The following is a 20,743-nucleotide window of genomic DNA, read 5'->3' as shown; positions in this document are numbered from 1 at the left end:
ATGTAAATATAATAATAGAAGGATGCATACATTCAAAATTTTAAATGGAAGGAAGGCAAATCTCAAACAAAACCAGCAAAAGTCTTGGATGCTTGGCCGTGTCTTGCATCAAAAAAGACTGTGAGGATGAGCGTAGCCATGGCAATCATATATACTGTACAAAATACCGGGACATGATGCATTCTAGAGCTGTCAAATCCATATCGGCTCAATATGTGTTATCGTATGAAAACAACGCTAGTAATAGCCACTGCACACAAGCATGACTAATATGCCCATATTACGTAATGGGACAAGACGGATATTTCTACAATGCGGAATTTCATGCCCTACGTTGATGTAGAATTTCCAAAACTGCTGATATTTTATAGTGGGAAAACCCCAAAACGCAGATGATGGAAGATTCCAAATAGAAAAGGTACAGCAACCTTTATTTGTTTGATCAGGTTCTCCATTCACCACGTTCCAGCCAAACAAAGAAAATAGTATACTTGATCAAAAACATACATTGTATCTCACTAAAGCCATTTCTAATAGCATTATAACATGCAATTGCATACATGGTACATGTATAAAAAAGCAATTTTAAGCAGGGGAGTCTATACGCGATTCAGCATTGTCATCTTAATCGGGTGATACAACATCTTTTATCTTTGAACTGTAAATGTATCCAGAAAATCATGAATTCCCTTTTCGAGTCAAATGTTTGATCTCGCCAGATAAACACCAACGTTTCACTTCAACACTTGATAAACAAACATCCACACTAATAGTCCAGCAAGAGAGAAAGCTGGACGAGGAGACATGATAGGAGCGAATTCACCAGAAAAAAGGGGTGGTTAAATGTACATGTCAGGTTTGCCTGGATGGAACACAGGGATCAATAAGGAGCCCCATCATGGCTGTACACCATTTGAATAGGACCATGATGCCCTCTGCTTCGTGACTGGTGCGCACACCTCCTCCATAGCGTATGCCACCTCTCCATCTCTATACACACTGTATTTGTTCAAATAAGCATTGTCTCTTTCTGGATCTCGGTAGCATAAACGTTTTAAATCTATTTTGACCCATGAACTTCTTTTTTTCTTTCCTTTTTCCTTTCCCTTTTTTTTTCCCTTTCTTTTGTCTCACTCATATTCCCTTTTTCGCAACATTTCTCTCTCTCTCTCTCTCTCTCTCTCTCTCTCGCACACTCTCACATTTGGTTCCTTAAATTACCATGGATAGCATAAAAGCTGAAGATAACAACTTTGCATTACCACCTGCCAGAGATTTGTTGAGAACCTCATCTTTGTCTGTTGAAGAGAAAGACGACAAGATGATGATTGATGAGCCATTCATGGAGACAACAGGTATTGGAGGGCATTCAAATGATGAACGCTGTATTCACATTATGTAGATGCAAAACCAGTTCTGCCTTCCATGCAAGCAATTTCATCTCAAACAGATGACTATATTCGACATCGTATGTCAGACATGTCTGTATCTCAGCAGCAACAGCAACAGCAGCAGCAGCAGCAGCAGCAGCAGCAACCACAGCGTCCATATGACTCAGCATTGGCGACTACAAAGCCATTATCGCCCCTGGAACCAAGCTCACAGCAAACATACTATGAACAGCTCTCATACTCTCGAAGGGGTTCTGCAACAGACCCAGCCGCATTTCACAATCACAACTTCCGCAGACCCTCCGTCACAGACATGAGCAATTTGCCCCTACCAAATTCAACAGTGGTGAGTAGAAGAGGGTCCATTGCAACAACAGATTACGACTATTCATCAAGATCTCCATCTCCTTCACCTTTTACTTCTTCCAAAAGATATCACGAGAACGACGCAGCTGCTCCTCATCCTTATGCATTCAATAACAGTGGTAGACGGGATTCTCTGCCCAGCAACAATTTGCATCACCATCATATTTCAAACGGCAACAGTAGCAGCAACTCATATGAGCCCTACCAAAGAAGACATTCAATTGCTACTGCTGAACCCACCTACAACCACAGTAACAGAAACAGCGTACCATCATCCACCAAATACAGAGGTATTACAAAAAAAAAAAAAAAAAAAAAAAACGCAAAAGAGTGAATATGCATGAATGTACTGATCCTCGTATAAATATATCTAAAAAAAAAAAAAAAAAAAAAATAGCCTTCAAGTTTCCTGCAACTATTCAGGAATCGCCCAATTACAGAACCTACTCTGCACCTCCTAGCCCGCCGCAATCAGCATTAGGCAACGTGGGTCATCAGGAGCTCATGCATGAAAACAGAGACTTGAAATACAATGGTACTCCAAGCAGAAAAAATAGCATCAGTCGACTACCTTATACCTCAAACAGTAACAGCAGCAGCAGTGGTGGTGGTGGCGGTGGCCCTCTGTTGCCTTCTCGTCGTAGACCTTCTATCCTGGACGACTTGAATGATGGGCCTAGTGCTGAACATTTACTCGTAAGAAGAGCATCCATGCCAGTTGTCACATCATTGCACCGTGGCCACTATGACAGATCGAGCATACCGCCCCCACCGCCTTTACCTCAACAGCAACAATCCAGGCTCCATGAGCTGAGAAACGAAGATGCCAGTGAACCCTATATCAGTAGACATGGGCCTATGAGCGATGGCATGATGGAAGAGGAGAAAAGAAAGGAAACTCCTTATTCCCGCTCTCCAGAGCTACGCATTAGTCATAAATTAGCCGAACGTAAAAGAAGAAAAGAGATGAAGGATTTGTTTGACGAACTTCGAGATTCCTTGCCAGTGGAGAAGAACATGAAGACAAGCAAATGGGAGATTCTTAGCAAAGGTGAGCGGCGCTGTGCTTTTTGTAAGTTGCTGTAGCCATTTAACGATGATGCATTTACCATAGCCGTAGAGTATATATCCCTATTAAAACGTCGTGATTATGATATGGAGGCTGAAATCTCAGGACTGAGACGTGAGATTGACATGATTAAAAGAGAACGAGCAAGTTCGAGGTGAGAAGTATGCTGCTATTAAGTGGAAGTTGATACTAATGTGTAATGTAGCCATAAGCCGCCATTTGCATGATGATCAAGGTTGCCTTTTCTACCGTCATCAACAACTAGTACAGTAGCACATCCATCTATATATCTTGAAGCAATGTTTACAATTTATCATAATCTTTATACCATATCACATCTTTTTAATCTTTTGCTTGACATCTAAATATACATTATATACACTTGAGAAGGCAATTGGAAGCCAGAGCTATTGACATCGCAAACAAGCACCTGTAACATTTGAGGGCAATCAAATCTCTTTGTAACTGTTACAACACCCCCCCCTTTTTTTTTCAGAGATAAAAATAGCCTTTCAATATATAATTGCATGCTCCCGTATCATCTTTAATGCGATTTGGCAGCATTGGACCCACATTGCAGACTTTGATGACAGCACCAAACAACACAATATTTTGTCAGTTTCGACTATACATCCAACTCAATTGAATGCTTTAGGCTCACTTGTCTACATGCTGCTCACGATACAAAACGTCGCATTCCTGAAAATCATGTAATTTTGGCATTGACACTGATTTACAGGCGGAGAAGCAGGGTGAGGGAGCAAAAAAGGGACGTGATAAGCAGCTGTCGTACAAACTCATCCTTTTAAACCTTTTTCATTTATAACGCTATCATTTTTTTTTTCTTTTTCTTTTTACATTAAACCAAGAGACATGATAACATACTTTATTATAAACAAGCTAGGCACGGTTGTTTATCAGTCAACAAACACAAAAAAGCATCTCTCCAGTAATACAGCCACTGCCAACGAAAGCCAGAGGATACGCTACTTGCCTCTGCTTGTGATCAAAGATCTGATCAAAGCGAATCTCAACGACGTTGTCCAGTACATCAAAGTGGGAAACAAGACGGTCGCTTTCAGAGAGGTGAGTATTCAAAAGCAAGCACACGTTCTTGCTATTGACAGGCTTTGTATCTACAACAGCAACAGAATCTTTTGTATATAGCTTGCACCAAACGACACAATATACCAATCTCACTGCTACAACAACACTTGCGAGTTATGCACAGCTTTATAAAATTTCATTATGGACCTCATTGGTGTCTTCACATTCAGGGCAGCAGCAACAGCACCAACTACAATCGCAATAGCAGCATGAAATCACTCACATCATCAGATCTCAATGCCTGTCTATCCCTGTTGCCATTTCTTTGCGGTAAATTATCCATGCGATCGTGTGATAGCTTGTGTTTCAGTGAACAAGTGCAAGTGAGCGATGATCTACGATGTCGGTTAATGGAGAGTATGATGAATTGCTGTAACAGTGCATTTGTTCACCAGCACACACATCAGCATGGCCACCACCAGCATCATCATCGCAACTCCTTTTTTTCATCTGCCACAGCGTCATCTTCCAGAACAACAAACAGACCCACCTCCATCTTTGATTACCACCACTCTCAAGATAGCAGCAACAGCAGCAGCGTTGTGTCAACTATGACCACAACATGGAGTTATTGTTATTTGTTTGCGAGAGAAAAGCTCGTAACACAGTGTCATAATAGCAGCACTATAGAAAACAATGATCTGCCTGATGAGTTTATTTATTTTTTAAAGCTGGTAGTATCACAATTTATGCAGGAAAAGCAAGAGTCAGGTACTTGAGGAAAAGAAGCTAAACCAGGTGGTAGATTATTTACTTTTTTGTTGATTGAATCATAGGCAATTACTACCTGAATCACATACGGACAACCACATTACCGCAAAACATATCAAAGTAAGTTGTTACGAGGTTGCCTTCTCCAAGTGTATTCATTCCATCTAGCTCTCCATCCAGCACGGATACCACTGTCATTGCCCATTCCAACACAACAAATACCACCATCACAACAAACACTACGGGGAAAACCTTAAATAATAACACCACCACTACTACAGCAGCATCACCTACATCCACTAAATCAGAGACGTCTGCTAGCAACACAACCAATAGCTCCAGTCAGCCATCCTCGCTTGCATATGTGTACGACGCCAACTCTAGTTCAGCTCCATTTAAAATAAGGGAGAAGTCCGCATCTTCAGTAACTGTGGTATCCTCAGACTCTTCTGTATCCTACTGGAGCAATCCCTTGACAAACAGCAGCAGTATCCAAGCACATCACTTGGTGGCGCCCATGAAAGCCATGGAGATTGACCGTATACCCGCCAATGTACTGCAGCCACAGCATCATAATCCTCAACTGCAGCAATCCATGATAGCCGACATTTTGAATGCGGATGATACCACCAACAACATGTCTTTTTTGTCAAGCAGTGTGCCCTCTGAATCTACTACAGCCACATCCAATACAACAGCCACCACGTATAGTCAACAAAGAAACCCCTTCCAAAGAGTTTCATCTGCGCCATCATCCCCCACACACCGTTCTAGATCACAAAGTGTGTCCACAACAGCAGGAGGAGAAGATTCTTCGTTGAAGCATTTGCTCACCAACCTGATAAACGGTGAAACAAGCTATTTGGATCAAACAGAAGATGTCAAATTGGTGCGACGTTGGGTAAAGTTGGATGGCCATATCTATTTAGCCAATTTCCTGCTGATATTAATCAGTGATGGGTTGTGTGCTGTTGTTGTCTGCAAAGATGATCCTGACAAGGTAATTGTTACAACGAGAGAGAGAGAGAGAGAGAGAGAGAGAAAGAGAGAGAAAGAGAGAGAAAGAGAGAGAAAGAGTCCACACTGCTTTACTGATAGACTTCTGCCTTACAGCACCCTACAAATACCAATACCAAAATGCCACCCACAAGCACAAAATCTACCTGGAAACCTACATCATTGCAAGTGAAACGGTTTAAAGCATCCTTAAAGTCATGTTTATCCGATTTCACTACATTCTTACTCACAAAGGAAGCAACTCATTTCACGAATCTTTCATTTGCTGTGACCTATCCAGGCCTCGTTCACTTTGTTCACTTTGACAGGGGCATCATGACAGCGCCTTGTTTGGTGGATCTAAACGATTTGGACAAGAATCATGAACTCTTACATGAAGTTTATGGAAAATACAATGCCGCCATCACAGATCGGTGCAAATGGGTCTGGCCCAACGAACCCACCCTGAAGAAACTGGTAATACAAACAAACACCAACTCAAATAGCAATGTCAGTTAATGCCATTACCATTAGTGCAATGAGATGATCCACTTGGGCTTATGTTATCGTCAGGATCCACACAGATCCCGAGTATTGCAGGAATCCAATGACCGTGAATATTACTTTCTCTACCAAAAGACAAAGCACCAAGAGCTGCTGGCCATCTATTTCTCAATCATTCCACCCAACAGGCTCTGGAGCATGCATCAAAAGCTGTTCAATGACATCAGTCAACGTGTGCAAATCTAGCGCTTGTATTTATTTTTTTCTGTACATATGTATGATTTCTATTCTCTGGGTGCAAAGGTCAAGTTGCTTGGTAAAGACTCTCTGTGTTCTTCAAAGTAATCTGCAATGGTGGCCTTCTTTGCCAATGCCTTTTCACTCTTGAAGTAGTCCAGAATGTCCTTTGTAGTTTCGAAACTGTTCAATTCATGGTTGGGGACTTCTTTGCCAGTTTGTTTGATACTCTCCTTGACAATCTATCATAGCAATGATTAAAACCCTTACTTGTTCATTAAAGTGTACATATCTTACTTGAAATTTGGTGTTGCTGTCATTGACAGGTAATTCCTTCCAGTTTGTCTCGGTTGCGCCTTGCACATGCTGAAGAATGACAGATTTGACAGTGGATTCTAATTCTGCTGCATCAGTCAGGATGTCAGTTCTCTTCCAGCTAGTAGATATTGCAAATGTCAGTAATCCAGCCGCATTTCCACTGAAACCCCCTTATACTTTACGAAACAATATCATCTTCATCCTCGTATTTAACATTAAAGGTGACCTTGGGTTCTTCAGAGGTGTGTTGAGCAGGGGTAACTTGTTGTTGAGGTTGTTCTTTCTTTGCCCAGGGATTCAACTTTCCAAAAAGACCTTCGCTCTCTGCCATCATGGCGGGAACTGTGTGAAATTGACGTCTGGAAATAGCTGAAATTGCGATACGTTGACAGGCAAACATGTTGATTTATAAATGTAGAGAAAATAGGAATGGTGAAAGTGGAAGGGGGTATTTGAGCAATCCAAATGTGGGGTGTTGCGTCGTGACCATTTTGTCTCGATTGCAAGTCTGAAGGGCGGTAAAGATATGGAGTGCTCAACTAGAAAACATCTGGAGCTGAAAGTATGAACACATAGTTGCAATGAATCGTACTGGGTCAATTCCAAAGTTGTTGCAACTGACCTTGGCTTTACAAGTTGACAATGATCGAAATATGAAATTTGAGCCAGATTGGCTCTTTACGAGATTGATCCAATGACATGGTCAGGCATAATAAAAAGCCTACTATCACTGCTTGACATGTCAATCCAGACTGCGAATGGGAAACAATTTTGCTAGCCATGCAAAAATCACATATTCGTGGATCAAAAAGTACATCTTATTGTACACAGTATACTGGATGCAGACTATCTATTGCGTCTAAAATGTCCTGCCTGCCTTACAACCGCCATCGCCTCACTAATAAGCTGTATCATTGTGTTATAATACTGCGATACAACAGTGCAACTCAACCTGGACATTTGGATGTAACAGCATGCTCTGAATCCAGATTAATGCATACAATGTCTTTACGCCTTTGTATCATAACGAAAATGTGCCTATTAACAAGCAAATGCCCAAAGCACAGCCAAATTTGACAGCTTTTGAAGCTTCATATCTTTACATGTAAACGTTTCTGAGCCACCGGAGTGACACCAAACAACTGTACTCGAGTAGCAGCAACTTTCTGACACCTTTGCTCAACTTTTTCGAGACCCAAAAAACATGGCCAAAAATCGACCAAAAAGCATGAGGGACACCTCATGGTTTTCAACGAAAATCAAACGATCGCTTTTTTCACCTTGAAAACGAAGATTTTTACTATGGTATGTATTAGATCAATTTTTTTTTTTTTTTTTTTTGTATTATGTATTAGATCAAAATTTTTTTGTATTTATGTATTAGATCAAAATGTTCCTATCGATCCAAGGCAACCCCTGAAACCACGTTTGAGAGGTTATCATATGCAAATTTTCGACATTCTGGCCAAAAACGTTATTTCATATTTTCTGAAATTGCTCAGTAAGTTCAATCAAAACATCTATTTTACTTGGTACCATTGGGAGCGTCATAAAATGTACTCCAAGAATGTATTAGGAAGCATAGGTTGATCATCACGGCTTATATAGTCGAATCTTACAAAACAGATGAAAGAGGTTGAAAAAAGACGCAATCTGGCCAATCTTGAACAGAAAAAATGTACCGAGGTTAAATTAATTTTGGCAGCGGCCTCGCTGCTGCTGGCTGACCCAAAGGCCGTTTCGATGATGTGACAATGGTGATTGGGATGCTGATTAATGAGGTTCACCAGCCTGGCTTACCATCAAAATATACATATGTAATCGCAGCTTTCTAATCATGATTTTTAGCATTTCAACATGGCATGTAAGCAGTACGTGTTTCACTGATTCATGAAAAGAGACTATTGGCACTGTCTGACAACCTAGATCGGTATGCGATGAGGATATCTTTAAAACTTGTGTCATGATATTCATTAGGGATGATGACTGCAATCTCGTTGACAGTTGGCAGGCTCTGAGTGCGCGTATTTTCGCGAACAATTAGCTCCAATCTCACTTGACTTTTCAGTCGAATATGAACATGCTCGTTGACAAAATTTCAGGCTTATCGTTCCTCCTCTTTAGTCAGAACCTCATGAGCATGATTGTAAATGCGAACAAAGGTTTTTTTTATATGCATCTGATTAGTCACGACGATTCTTTTTTCATTTAAGTCTGTTATAAGATTTTGGAGAATAGTGATTGCCTAGACTATGGCTTTATGTTTATTATATAAAAAAAAAGGATAAATCACGGCCAGACAAAGGGAGGAAAACTAAGACCAAACGAGAGAGGAAAGCCAAAGCCAGACAAAGAGAGGAAAACCAAGACCAAAGGAGAAAGGAAACCAAGACCAAAGGAGAGAGGAAAACCAAGACCAAAGGAGAAAGGAAAGCCAAGACCAAAGGAGAGAGGAAAACCAAGACCAAAGGAGAGAGGAAAGCCAAAGCCAGACAAAGAGAGGAAAACCAAGACCAAAGGAGAGAAACTACTATCACTCCAATAGCAGTGATAACAGTTCACCAGAGAGGGTCGCCAGGCCAGAGTAGGTATCGATAGCCCGACTATTTACAACCGAGTGAGTGAAAGGAGGGTTGACCGCGGCGCACACAAACGATGCCCCCCTAATCACCCACGCCCATCAATAAATTTAGGGCGTAAAGCAGTTTTAAGCAGAGAAACAATATTAGTAAAAGGAACCTTTTGCATTCATAAAAGATACGTACCAGTTTGTATATGATTGCATATGGCCGCTTTGACTCGATTTCACCTCCAGAAAGAATATCAAAGCAGCCATACAGAACAGTTCCCTTGAGGATTGCATTCCCTAGATTGGATTGCTTTCATACACAGGAGGAACTTTTCCTTACTTTGGGCAGATAGCACACGAAGATTATCAGCTTGGTGAGCCGTTACCTCACCAACTACCTACTCTTCAATTACACTGTGTAGACCATATGCAAAAGAGCACATGATGTAACATGTATACGCGAGATCAACAGCTTGGTAGGCCGTCACCCTACCAACTACCCTATTCTCGTAACGAACCAATACGGATAGCGTACATAGCAACACGAAAGTTACTAGGAGATGGCATGTATTCCGTAGTATACGAATGGACGCATTTGTGGCTAAATCCGGTTTGGGGAGAGTTCAGACTAATACTCCATCATCGAATGATTGCCAAGATAGATCTGTATGAGAAGGCAAAGCAACCCAATCTCTTCGTAAAAAGCAGCATCTTTTCAGAGCCAAGACCAGTGACAAGCCGGCCAAGGATATAAAGGCACCACTTGATACCGCCAAAGGACCAGATAGAAAGAGACCAAGACCAGATAGAAAGAGACGACCAAAGGAGAGAAACTACTATCACTCCAATAGCAGTGATAACAGTTCACCAGAGAGGGTCGCCAGGCCAGAGTAGGTATCGATAGCCCGACTATTTACAACCGAGTGAGTGAAAGGAGGGTTGACCGCGGCGCACACAAACGATGCCCCCCTAATCACCCACGCCCATCAATAAATTTAGGGCGTAAAGCAGTTTTAAGCAGAGAAACAATATTAGTAAAAGGAACCTTTTGCATTCATAAAAGATACGTACCAGTTTGTATATGATTGCATATGGCCGCTTTGACTCGATTTCACCTCCAGAAAGAATATCAAAGCAGCCATACAGAACAGTTCCCTTGAGGATTGCATTCCCTAGATTGGATTGCTTTCATACACAGGAGGAACTTTTCCTTACTTTGGGCAGATAGCACACGAAGATTATCAGCTTGGTGAGCCGTTACCTCACCAACTACCTACTCTTCAATTACACTGTGTAGACCATATGCAAAAGAGCACATGATGTAACATGTATACGCGAGATCAACAGCTTGGTAGGCCGTCACCCTACCAACTACCCTATTCTCGTAACGAACCAATACGGATAGCGTACATAGCAACACGAAAGTTACTAGGAGATGGCATGTATTCCGTAGTATACGAATGGACGCATTTGTGGCTAAATCCGGTTTGGGGAGAGTTCAGACTAATACTCCATCATCGAATGATTGCCAAGATAGATCTGTATGAGAAGGCAAAGCAACCCAATCTCTTCGTAAAAAGCAGCATCTTTTCAGAGCCAAGACCAGTGACAAGCCGGCCAAGGATATAAAGGCACCACTTGATACCGCCAAAGGACCAGATAGAAAGAGACCAAGACCAGATCGAAAGAGACCAAGACCAGATCGAAAGAGACCAAGACCAGATCGAAAGAGTGAGAGGAAAGCCAAAAAAAAAAAAAAAAAAAAAAAAAAAAAAAAGGCTGAAAAAACCGAAAAACCGGTGCACTTTTGCATAAAGACAATACAACGCGTTTCAGGATCGCGTTCGGAAACATTATCATGACGTCGATATCACCCTCCCTAACGGCACTACGCTGCAAAATTCTTGAGTGGCGTAAAATTATAGGTTTCACTTGGAAGTCCTTTGAATAGAAATTTGGATACTTTTTGAGCTCAAACCAAAACGATTTCAAATCATGGCCGAAAAGAGAAAGGATACATCGAATGGCGGCAGTGGAGCCCTCATCAAGCGTGCCAAGCAAGATGAAGAAGACACCAGCAAATCACTCATCAACCTATCCAACCAAAGAGCTGGCACCAAGAATGCCATCGTAGGAACTGTACGCGTGTATGTCAGTCAACAGTCAACGTACAGTACTAACGTGTGGTCCTGTAGATTAAACGTACTTCTGGACTCGAAGCGCCTGTGATGCAACTGATAGGTCATGATGTAAAGATACAAAATGTCGATATTGAATATGACAGGATGTGCTAATGGGAGAATCTGTAGGGCGAGATTTACTCTTGTAAGTTTGATCAGTCAGGCGAATATATTGCTAGTGCTGGATTCGATAGACAAATTTGTAAGTAGAGAGCGCTCTGTTTGCTGACAGGCATACTCAACAATACCTATAGTATTATGGAATACGTATGGAGAAGTCAAAAACTACGGTGTATTGAAGGGCCATACAAATGCAGTGATGGAAATTCATTGGTCTCGAGACTCAAACCAGATATTCAGTTGTTCAGCCGATAAAACTGTTGGCATCTTTGATGTCAAGGCAGGCACGCGCACACGCAGATGGAGAGGACACACCGGCATCGTCAACAGCTGTCAAGTCGCACGCAGAGGAGCTGAATTGGTTGTATCTGGCAGTGATGATTGTACAGTAAAGATTTGGGATAGTAGAACAAAAGAGGCCGTCAGCACATTTGAAAGCGACTACCAAGTAACCAGTGTGTGCTTTAGTGATGCTGGCGACATGGTTTATTCAGCAGGGCTCGATAACGATATCAAAGTGTGGGATGTGCGCAAAAATCAGTTGGCATACACTATGAAGGGACACATGGATACGGTTTCGGGCATGTCTCTGAGTCCTGATGGCAACAATTTATTAACAAACTCCATGGATAACACAGGTATGGGGAGGTGCACAAAATGGCATTGTGTGTTTTTGCTCATTCATCTTTGATGCAACAGTTCGTATTTGGGACATCAAGCCATTTGCTGCCGCTGATCGCTGTCTCAAGATTTTCGAAGGAGCACCTCATGGTTTTGAAAAGAATTTGATCAAGCCATGTTGGGCAACAGATGGCAGTCAAATTGCATGTGGTTCCGCCGATAGATCAGTCGTTATTTGGGATGTAGATACTCGCAAGATTCTTTATAAGCTTCCTGGTCATAAGGGATGTGTCAATGATGTCGACTGGCATCCAAAGGAGCCCATCGTCATGAGTGCAAGTACGGATAAGACACTCTTCTTGGGTGAGGTTAAACCCACAAAATTGTAATAAATACACTTTTTTCCCAAAATGATTGGGACACTTTGCGAAAACGTAAGGGACAGAATTAAAAAAACAGATGGGACAATTCTCAAACAAAAATAAAAGTTGACTTGAGACACCTGAAAGAGTGAATTGAGACAAATTGCAAATGGGACACGAAACAAAATCATCTTCACCTTGTAATAATCATAAAAATGACTGCCTACAAATTTTATCAAGAGGATGGCATTAATCCTCCTGTAGACGAATATGAAAATGAGCCTGTCAACATGGAGGTAGATGAGGTGAACTATCCATGAGGAGACATTACAAACTGCAGTGTCTACTCCGATAAAAAGCCTGCTGAAAAAGAAAAGGTTACTCGCGACGTTGAGATGAAGAATGCCAAATACAAGGACACGTCTACTCGAGCCCATAATGTTTATACCGATCAATATAAGGCCAGGTTCTTCAACTTCATATACAATGACGATATGACCGCCGGCAAAGCTACTAAAGCTGCCAACATATCTCGGTCTACTGCGTACCGATGGTATAAAGATGACCAAGACAAAATCAATAGGAGAAGCGATAATGGCGAAGACACTCCTGGCTCAACTGAGACGAAGAAAGTTGGCCGATCAAAGCTTCTCAACGATGACCACAACGCGCACTTAAAGAAAGAGTTTGTGGACAGCCCTTCTGCCACTATAGATCAGGCCATGGAAAATTTAATTGGAGCTTTTCCTGGCTTAAAGATCAGTAAGTCGTTGGTCCATCAATATATGGTCAATGACTGTGCCTTGTCATTCAAGAAGGCCCATCTCCACTCAAAGCAAAGAAACTCCCCTGAAAGTATCCAAAATCGCTACGAATGGGTTAAGAAATGGGAGCAAACAGATATGGACTACATGTCGAACTACGTCTTCCTTGATGCATCTGCTTTCCTTATCAACCTGAAGCGAACAATGGCTTGGTCTGAGAGGGGAACTCGTGCTGAGGTGGCTGTTCCTGTACTGAGGGCCAAAACCACAACTATTCTCGGTGCAGTAAGTGTTTGGGGCATTACCAATGTTCAAGTAAGAATACCAGGTGCCTCTGTTAAGAAAAGAAAGATAGGCGGAGGCTCTGGCAAAGTAGGATCTGGGGGGGTACCGTAACAGGGCATTGTTTCAATTTTGTGGCTAAGACACTGGATGCTTTGGATAAGGATGATAGATTCAAAGGCTTCTATATCATAATGGATAATGCGCCTATTCATACGGCCAATGACATTGAAAGATATATCATTCAGCAAGGCTACAGATGTGTATATCTTCCTCCATACTCTCCTGAGCTAAACCCTATTGAACAATTTTGGCATGTCGTAAAAAGCAAGCTGAAAAGAGAAAGGTTATTGTCAGACGAGAACCTCACTAGTAGAATAGCCGATGTATGTAGCAGCGTTTTGTATAGCGATCTTGAGGGATTTGCTCGTTATTTTGTCAACAAATTTGAGGCATGCTTGAATAAACAGCCTTTGTAGTAAATAGGACACTCGAACCTCTGAGTTTGTCTCTTTTCATTTTTGGGAAAAAGTGTAAAAAAGGAAGACCGTGCTTATTACGCCGATTTTTGTTTGGTTTATCTACCTCTTGCCTTACAAACAGGAGCAATACAACCATGATGCTGCTTGATACACCTTGAGTGCTGCTCATACATTTAAAACATATTTTTGGAGCAGAATGATCATCGATAGAAACAGCTGTCAAACCGCCGTTCCTTTCTCTCCTCTTCAAAGCTTTGTAAAAGATCCCGGTGACTCCATAGTTCTATCCCTTCAAGCGGATCGAATCTTTGCCAAACATATCGGCTCGAAATAATACCAAAGACGTGCCTTTGGCTTGCGTTTAGTATAGTTTCTCTCTCTATCAAATACATTAATATGCATATACTGTATATATTTTTGCAGTAATGATATCCGGTCTACTGGTTTACAAAAGCAAACATATTGTCATTCTCTTCTCTCCTTTTGTTCCTGGCTTTCTGTTTCTGCTTGCTTCTTGATTTCTATTGTATTTTTTCTTAGTACCACCATCAGCTTAGGTGTCCTTTCTTTTTCTTGAATCAAGAAGGAACGGCTCTTTGCTGTAATACATGCTGAAGATCTGGCCATCATCAATTGTAGAAAGTTGCTTTCTTTTAACTGTTAAATTAGTAGTGATTTATTGATCTGTTGTGTCAGAATTAAACTTATACGTATTATGCGTGATAAACCAATTGATATTTTTCTTCCTTTCTCTTTCTCTTTCTATCGCAATATTCTGTTATCAAAGTTTCTAAGTTTATGTAAAATCTCTTTATGTACAAAGCAACAATTTTGAATAAGATTCGGTCTGTGAAAGAACAAAGGCGCTTAGAAGAAGGTATAAATATTGCAGAAAATATTGCATAACGTTTCTGTTAAACAGTTTTCAAGAAGGAGTTGGCTCTGCTAATAGTACAATTGTATGCAAAGACTGCAAAGAAACTGGTCATTTTTCAAAAGCTTATTTCAAATGCAAACTTTATAAACAAATCAATGCCGATGATGGTAAATATACATGTTTTGAAAGAGTATTTATAGCCTGTTTGTTTCTGATGTTATTATATCAAAGTTGGGACGTTCAGCAAAAAACGCAAACAGAGTGACAGTGTGAAAGCCGACAAAAGACATGCAAAGAAGCTTAGAGCTTCTTCCAGCAATGAAGGCAGCCAAGATATATGCAAGAAGTGTCACAAGACTGGCCATAAATCAGCAAGATCACCAAAATGTGAAGCTCATATCGCCTCCAAGCAAGCCACACTCAAAGAAAATCTTGGCCAGGGATATCAAGCTTTCACCAGAAAGCTGCCTCTCGACAACTGTGTCCACCAACAATATATAAACCGCCTGAAGCCAGCAATCATTTCTGTTAGCAGAGATATACGGGAGATAGTATTCCGTGCCAAGCTCTTTGTAAACTATTATATTACACTTCGCTCCCAACAACAGCAAAACAATGATATCCCTCACTGTATCTTTACTCAACAATTTTGGTATTCCGTCTGTCAAAATGGTGAATGCAAAAAGAGTTACAAGCAGTACAAACATACCATCAGATATACTAGTAGTCTGGAATAGATTTAGATCTACTCATAGGACTATTGTTTATGAAAAAAAGATTGAAGGAGGAGCCTCCCAATGTATAGCCGAAGTGTGCACTGAGATAGCTACTAGCTACCAGAACAATATAGTAGAGAATTTTGAGGCGCATCTTCTGAAATATCTATATTACCAGCTGCAAAACATTTTCAAGGTAAAGCAAAAATATAAAGCACTCCTTCTAAAATATATAACTCACACACATATATATATATGACATATAGCAAATGGATCCTAACACTGTGAAAAAGATTGCCAAAGATTATTCCTACCAATACGTGTGCCAAGGAGATCCAATATGGCCAAACGATTTGACTATACCCTCAGGCTTCTTAGAAGATGCTATAAAAAACCGTGTAGACCAAGAATGTGAGTCAGTAAGAGCTCTCATTGATCAAAGGGTGACCCTGATTACTCTATCCTCTGCCCCCCGAAAAGGTGTACAAATGTCTCGAGCACATCTTGAATCAATATGAAGGAGAACACGAGCTTCACCATGCCTTTGATGTTCGGCGGCTTCCTATACCAAGATTATTCAGTATCTTACCAACACCTTCAGTGCACTGGAGATCTTTGGCTATCAGTGCAAACGCGTTGTCTGTCTTTGTCAAGAATCCATTGCCTAGAGGCTATGCCAATCAACTTCGATTGTTTTACCAAGTATTCAATTTCAAATTACTAGGCTATAGCAGGTAAATACAATATCTCGAAATCTAAAACCAAGGAAAGACACCAACTTGACTTTAACCATAGTATTGAAGAACTGATGCCTAATGGAGAGAATGACGTGCTGTTTGGCAATATCGTCAGGTCTGATGGCTTCTGTGTTGATTTTCTCTTTTATAAAAGAACTTCTGGTACAGCGGACGAAATATCAACAGTAAACCACGATTTGGGTATAAAGGATTTTACCATAGAAGAGGTCACCCAATTGTATAGACCAAGTTTCCTTGACCCTGGCAGAAAGACAGTGTTTACTGCAGCTATTGGACTAGATCCTGATGTACATCAAGTGAGACGGTGCACAACAAAAGAGTACTACCATTTGACAGGCTCCACAGTGTATGCAAAGAAGTTGCAACAAGAAAAGGACACCGCCGGAATCACCGCAATTGAGTCTGCTATACCTTCAGCGAAAACTGCCAGAAATACCCAATTTTTACGATATGTAGATTACATACTTGCAAACATGGACACGTTGTTCACCTTTTATGGCTTCAGTACTGCTAAACATCGGTTTAACTTATACCAAGGAAAACAAAGAGCTCCTGACATGATGGTCAACATGTTGTTAAACGGCGGTGCTAAATACAATAAGAAGAAGCGTTTTAAAAAAGAAGAACAAAAAACAAAAACGACATAACAAGAAAACGAAGCCGTTGCACAAGTACAAAAATAAGAAAAGAAAGAATAAGCAACAGCAGTACAGAAAGTAAGTTCATTAATTCAGTTTCATGTGTTCCTATAAACCTACTCATTTTATGCACTTTACTAGGCGAAATAAGTGGAGACCTTTAAAATATCAGGAAGAAGACAAATCCAAAGTTCCACTTGTTGTATTTGGAAACGGAATGTTTGGAAAGGATCTGGTAAAACTGAAAGGGCTTACGCTGTGGTGTTGCTGGGGTCATGTAGAGATGTCTCAAGAAACGAGAAGCTGCTGGTGATCTTCTAGTCATAACTATTGACGAATTTCTGACCTCACAAATTTGCAATATATGCAAAAGTAGGACACTGACAGGCCATTCAAACGTCAAAGGTCAAAGTGTACTTGTCTGTACAACATGTAATACACTTTGGCAAAGAGATGTAAACGCTGCAAAAAAACATGATGTCCATTTCTCTTCCTGTCTGGATCGACAATGCAATACCCGAAATCTTCAGAAGAAACAATCGATAAACGTTACGTTCTCCCATCGCCGTTAATCAACACGGTTTCCCTCTTTGGGATTTAGATTATTACAGGTAAAAAAAAAAGTCTGAATGATCATCTCCATTAGTCTCAAAACTGACTCTTTTCTGTCTCAACTTCATTCTCTTATTTGTCTAAAAAAAGGTAAACACACTGTCCAAAAAAATTAATTTTGATTCGCCCAGAAAGAAATTAACATTGTCTGAACTTGAAGTGTAAAAACTGTATAGCTTTCCGTCTTACTTTTTCCTCTTTCCTTGCTTCTCTCTCTCTCTCTCTCTCTTTCTTTCCTCCTTTCTCTACTTTATTACATTACCTTATGTCGAATACAACGTCATTTCTATATCCCATAACTGAAGATCCGCCAATAAAGCAGCACGTCAATATGGAGTTTCCACTCACGATTGATGATAAAGAAGTGTTTCGGCTCTCGATTGCCTCTCAATCATCCACCACGACTACATCCGCGAGCACTTCCAGTCAAAGACTCAGTGTAGCCAGCAGTAGTAATGAAGACGATACGCAAGTGGCTTATTGTAATGTATCGATATGATTGGAAATGTTTGATACATCTGGGATTAACTGCCTCACTGTGTTATATAGGTCCACCAAATAATCTTGCAACCACATCTTCACTATCACCTTCTTCACGATACTTACTCTCTGGTTACTCAACATCCGAAAACCTTCGCAATAGAGTTTTAAGCAGATTCTACCCTTCTTCATTAGCATCATCATCATCGTCATCCAACCGTCATCAGAAATCACTCTCAGATCCGTTCATTGCCACTACTGTTATGCCGTCTTTATCTTCTCTAGATTTAGGCACGGAAAGCATAACGAACCACGTAGATCCATGGTGTATGTCCGTCAAACTAGCGATAGATACCTGTATTGTATCCGATTGGCTATGTAAATATGAGCAACCGACATTTGCATTCTCCCGATCATGGAAACGCAGGCTCTTCGTCCTTGTTGACCGCATTGTGTATAACTTCAAATCGTCCAAATCCACCACGCCAGCCAAAGAACATTTTGTATTAACAGATGACACATTTGTGTTTGTTACCGAAGAATTCAAAAAGGGCTTCATCATTGAACTGCGAAAACCCCTCTGCAAATGGTTTATTCGATGTGAATCAGTGAATCAAATGCGATGCTGGTTGGAGGCCATGAAGAAGATTGTGGCATGCATTAAAATTGGATACGATGGCTTGCTGAACAACTCGATACTGGCTTCCGTCAAGCTGACTGATGATTACCGCATCTTGATACCTTCCAAAGTTGCAGCCATTCGACTGGATAGAAAGCAGCACTACCGACAGAGTTTGCCTGTATCCATGACATTCAACAACAATAATACCGACATCTTACATAACCGAAAGAGGCCTCATTCTTCGTCCTCAAAGAATCGACAATCTTTGGCCGAGATACCAGACTGGGAGTCCATTTTACCACCTCAATTACCACCACCTAAAAGTAAACCACCACCTGTACCATCATCATACACATCAAACAATAACAATAACAACCTGCCTACTGTTTCTGAATAATGAAACTTTGTTACCATTTAGGCCTTACCCCCATTCCGATTTTGTACACTTTTTCCTTTTCTCCACTTGCTCTCACCCCCCCCCCCCCAACATTACACTATATTATACACACGCTCACCCTAACACACACACACACACACTCTCTCTCTCTCTCATCATTATTCGCATTCTGTTTTTGTACCTTTAAACTTGTATATTCCACATTCATTTCCACATCTCTTAACTGATAATAATACATACATATAATAACTTTACAGTAAAACAAACACCAGTTTTCGTTTATTCATTCATTTGATATTAGCTAATCTCGAATTGAAATGTATCACAAACTTATTAGTGGATTTCATAAGCTGAATGAAAATATCAGGCACATCCTGTGACATAGAAAGAAATCGCTTGAAATCATGTGCATCCCCCCTGTAGCAAGGTAAATATAGATTGCTGTATATAATTTCATACCATACTGTGTGTTATTATGTAATGTCTCGAGTGGTTAAAACATATACATGATGCAAATGCACTAAAATTCCATGCTGACCGAAATCTTATTGTGAAATAAAGTCAGCCAATGTCAAAATATACATGAACCTGCTTCCGAAGAAGTTTAGCCATCTGGATACAACGTTTTGTTGTACGGTACACATTGATATTATTTGTGAGGCTGAAGTACAAGAATATAAATACAGGTTCTTTCCGCTATTTACCCCTACAACAAGAGAAAGAAGAAGGAGGAGGAGGAGGAGGAACCAGCTTGGTCGAATGTCTCATGTAGGAGTTATTACATTTATGCCATATGGTGAATGACATTATTTTACGTCGCCTTGACAACAGAATAGGAGAGCTTATACTGCTCGATAGAAAACGTGTTTTTTGGGAGGCAAAAGCATGTCATCAATTCATCAGCTACGGAAAAACACAAATAATGATGATTAGTATATTTTCATGTTAGTAGCGTGTACCATGTATGCAAAACAATCAAACATTTCATGTTACATTTGACACATCTCTGAGTTTAGCAGCCAATGCCGTTTCAAATCAGCTCTACTTGACGGACCTCTCACAGTTTAACCCGGTTCTGTTTTATGCTTCCTGTTGGATGTTACACCTGAGTACAATCCCTTCTTTGCACCAAGGCAAATGCATGCTGTAACATCGGAAGTCAAGCATTAAATCCTGTCAAACTCATGCGCTCTTCTCTTGAGCTTTTCTCTCTACACGTACTATGAGGAAACAAAGTATATATATATATATATATATATTTATGTTTACATGTTAAATATGAGCTAGCGTTTATCTTTGGCTCTAAATTACATTTCATATGTAGCAGTAGCAGCAAATCTATTACAGTGTTAAAATTGAGGGGTTCCAAGATCAGAGCGGTAATTTAACCTTCTTTGGATCAAAAAGCTTATTTCAATGCACACGACGTGATGACTCCAATAGTACACCTCAACATGACTAATGGCACATGCTGATATCATATAGAGTCTCTAGGGCTTTCAGAAAATCAAGATATATGTAGTGATTGAATGGGTAGTGTACATGTATCATAACGATTTAATGC

At 40.5% G+C, this 20,743-nt stretch overlaps 7 protein-coding genes across 7 annotated transcripts; 6 read left to right on the top strand and 1 right to left on the bottom strand.

The window, feature by feature from the left end:
* Positions 1-1,222: 1,222 nt before the first annotated feature.
* ATC70_005120 (uncharacterized protein) lies at positions 1,223-3,053 on the top strand (the record flags this gene model as incomplete). The annotated part of the gene is made up of 5 exons (XM_064824418.1): positions 1,223-1,355; positions 1,403-2,047; positions 2,155-2,808; positions 2,872-2,980; positions 3,032-3,053. The coding sequence occupies 5 exons, from the start codon at positions 1,223-1,225 to the stop codon at positions 3,051-3,053; spliced, it is 1,563 nt and encodes a 520-aa protein (XP_064677354.1).
* Positions 3,054-3,699: 646 nt separating this feature from the next.
* Positions 3,700-6,390, top strand: ATC70_005119 (uncharacterized protein; the record flags this gene model as incomplete). Its single annotated transcript, XM_064824417.1, has 6 exons — positions 3,700-3,912; positions 3,972-4,644; positions 4,710-4,764; positions 4,813-5,644; positions 5,758-6,117; positions 6,175-6,390. 6 exons carry the CDS (start codon positions 3,700-3,702, stop codon positions 6,388-6,390), a joined length of 2,349 nt encoding a protein of 782 aa, XP_064677353.1.
* A 38-nt stretch (positions 6,391-6,428) lies between these two features.
* CIR1 (putative electron transfer flavoprotein subunit) lies at positions 6,429-7,099 on the bottom strand (the record flags this gene model as incomplete). Its single annotated transcript, XM_064824416.1, has 3 exons — positions 6,429-6,623; positions 6,679-6,817; positions 6,882-7,099. The coding sequence occupies 3 exons, from the start codon at positions 7,097-7,099 to the stop codon at positions 6,429-6,431; spliced, it is 552 nt and encodes a 183-aa protein (XP_064677352.1).
* Positions 7,100-11,263: 4,164 nt separating this feature from the next.
* ATC70_005117 (uncharacterized protein) lies at positions 11,264-12,578 on the top strand (the record flags this gene model as incomplete). Its single annotated transcript, XM_064824415.1, has 5 exons — positions 11,264-11,407; positions 11,464-11,517; positions 11,578-11,650; positions 11,703-12,206; positions 12,268-12,578. 5 exons carry the CDS (start codon positions 11,264-11,266, stop codon positions 12,576-12,578), a joined length of 1,086 nt encoding a protein of 361 aa, XP_064677351.1.
* Positions 12,579-12,766: 188 nt separating this feature from the next.
* ATC70_005116 (uncharacterized protein) lies at positions 12,767-14,076 on the top strand (the record flags this gene model as incomplete). Its single annotated transcript, XM_064824414.1, has 3 exons — positions 12,767-12,847; positions 12,911-13,687; positions 13,741-14,076. The coding sequence occupies 3 exons, from the start codon at positions 12,767-12,769 to the stop codon at positions 14,074-14,076; spliced, it is 1,194 nt and encodes a 397-aa protein (XP_064677350.1).
* Positions 14,077-15,941: 1,865 nt separating this feature from the next.
* On the top strand, positions 15,942-17,077 carry fcf2 (dTDP-fucopyranose mutase; the record flags this gene model as incomplete). The annotated part of the gene is made up of 3 exons (XM_064824413.1): positions 15,942-16,091; positions 16,153-16,406; positions 16,468-17,077. The coding sequence occupies 3 exons, from the start codon at positions 15,942-15,944 to the stop codon at positions 17,075-17,077; spliced, it is 1,014 nt and encodes a 337-aa protein (XP_064677349.1).
* A 934-nt stretch (positions 17,078-18,011) lies between these two features.
* Positions 18,012-19,179, top strand: ATC70_005114 (uncharacterized protein; the record flags this gene model as incomplete). The annotated part of the gene is made up of 2 exons (XM_064824412.1): positions 18,012-18,162; positions 18,230-19,179. The coding sequence occupies 2 exons, from the start codon at positions 18,012-18,014 to the stop codon at positions 19,177-19,179; spliced, it is 1,101 nt and encodes a 366-aa protein (XP_064677348.1).
* Between the last annotated feature and the right edge of the window lie 1,564 nt (positions 19,180-20,743).

Source organism: Mucor velutinosus (assembly GCF_035048745.1).
Source record: "Mucor velutinosus strain NIH1002 chromosome Unknown tig00001542, whole genome shotgun sequence".
In the NCBI taxonomy this organism is placed as follows: Eukaryota; Fungi; Mucoromycota; class Mucoromycetes; order Mucorales; family Mucoraceae; genus Mucor; species Mucor velutinosus.
The sequence above is the reverse complement of the archived record's forward strand: the minus strand, read 5'-3'. Positions and strand labels throughout refer to the sequence as shown.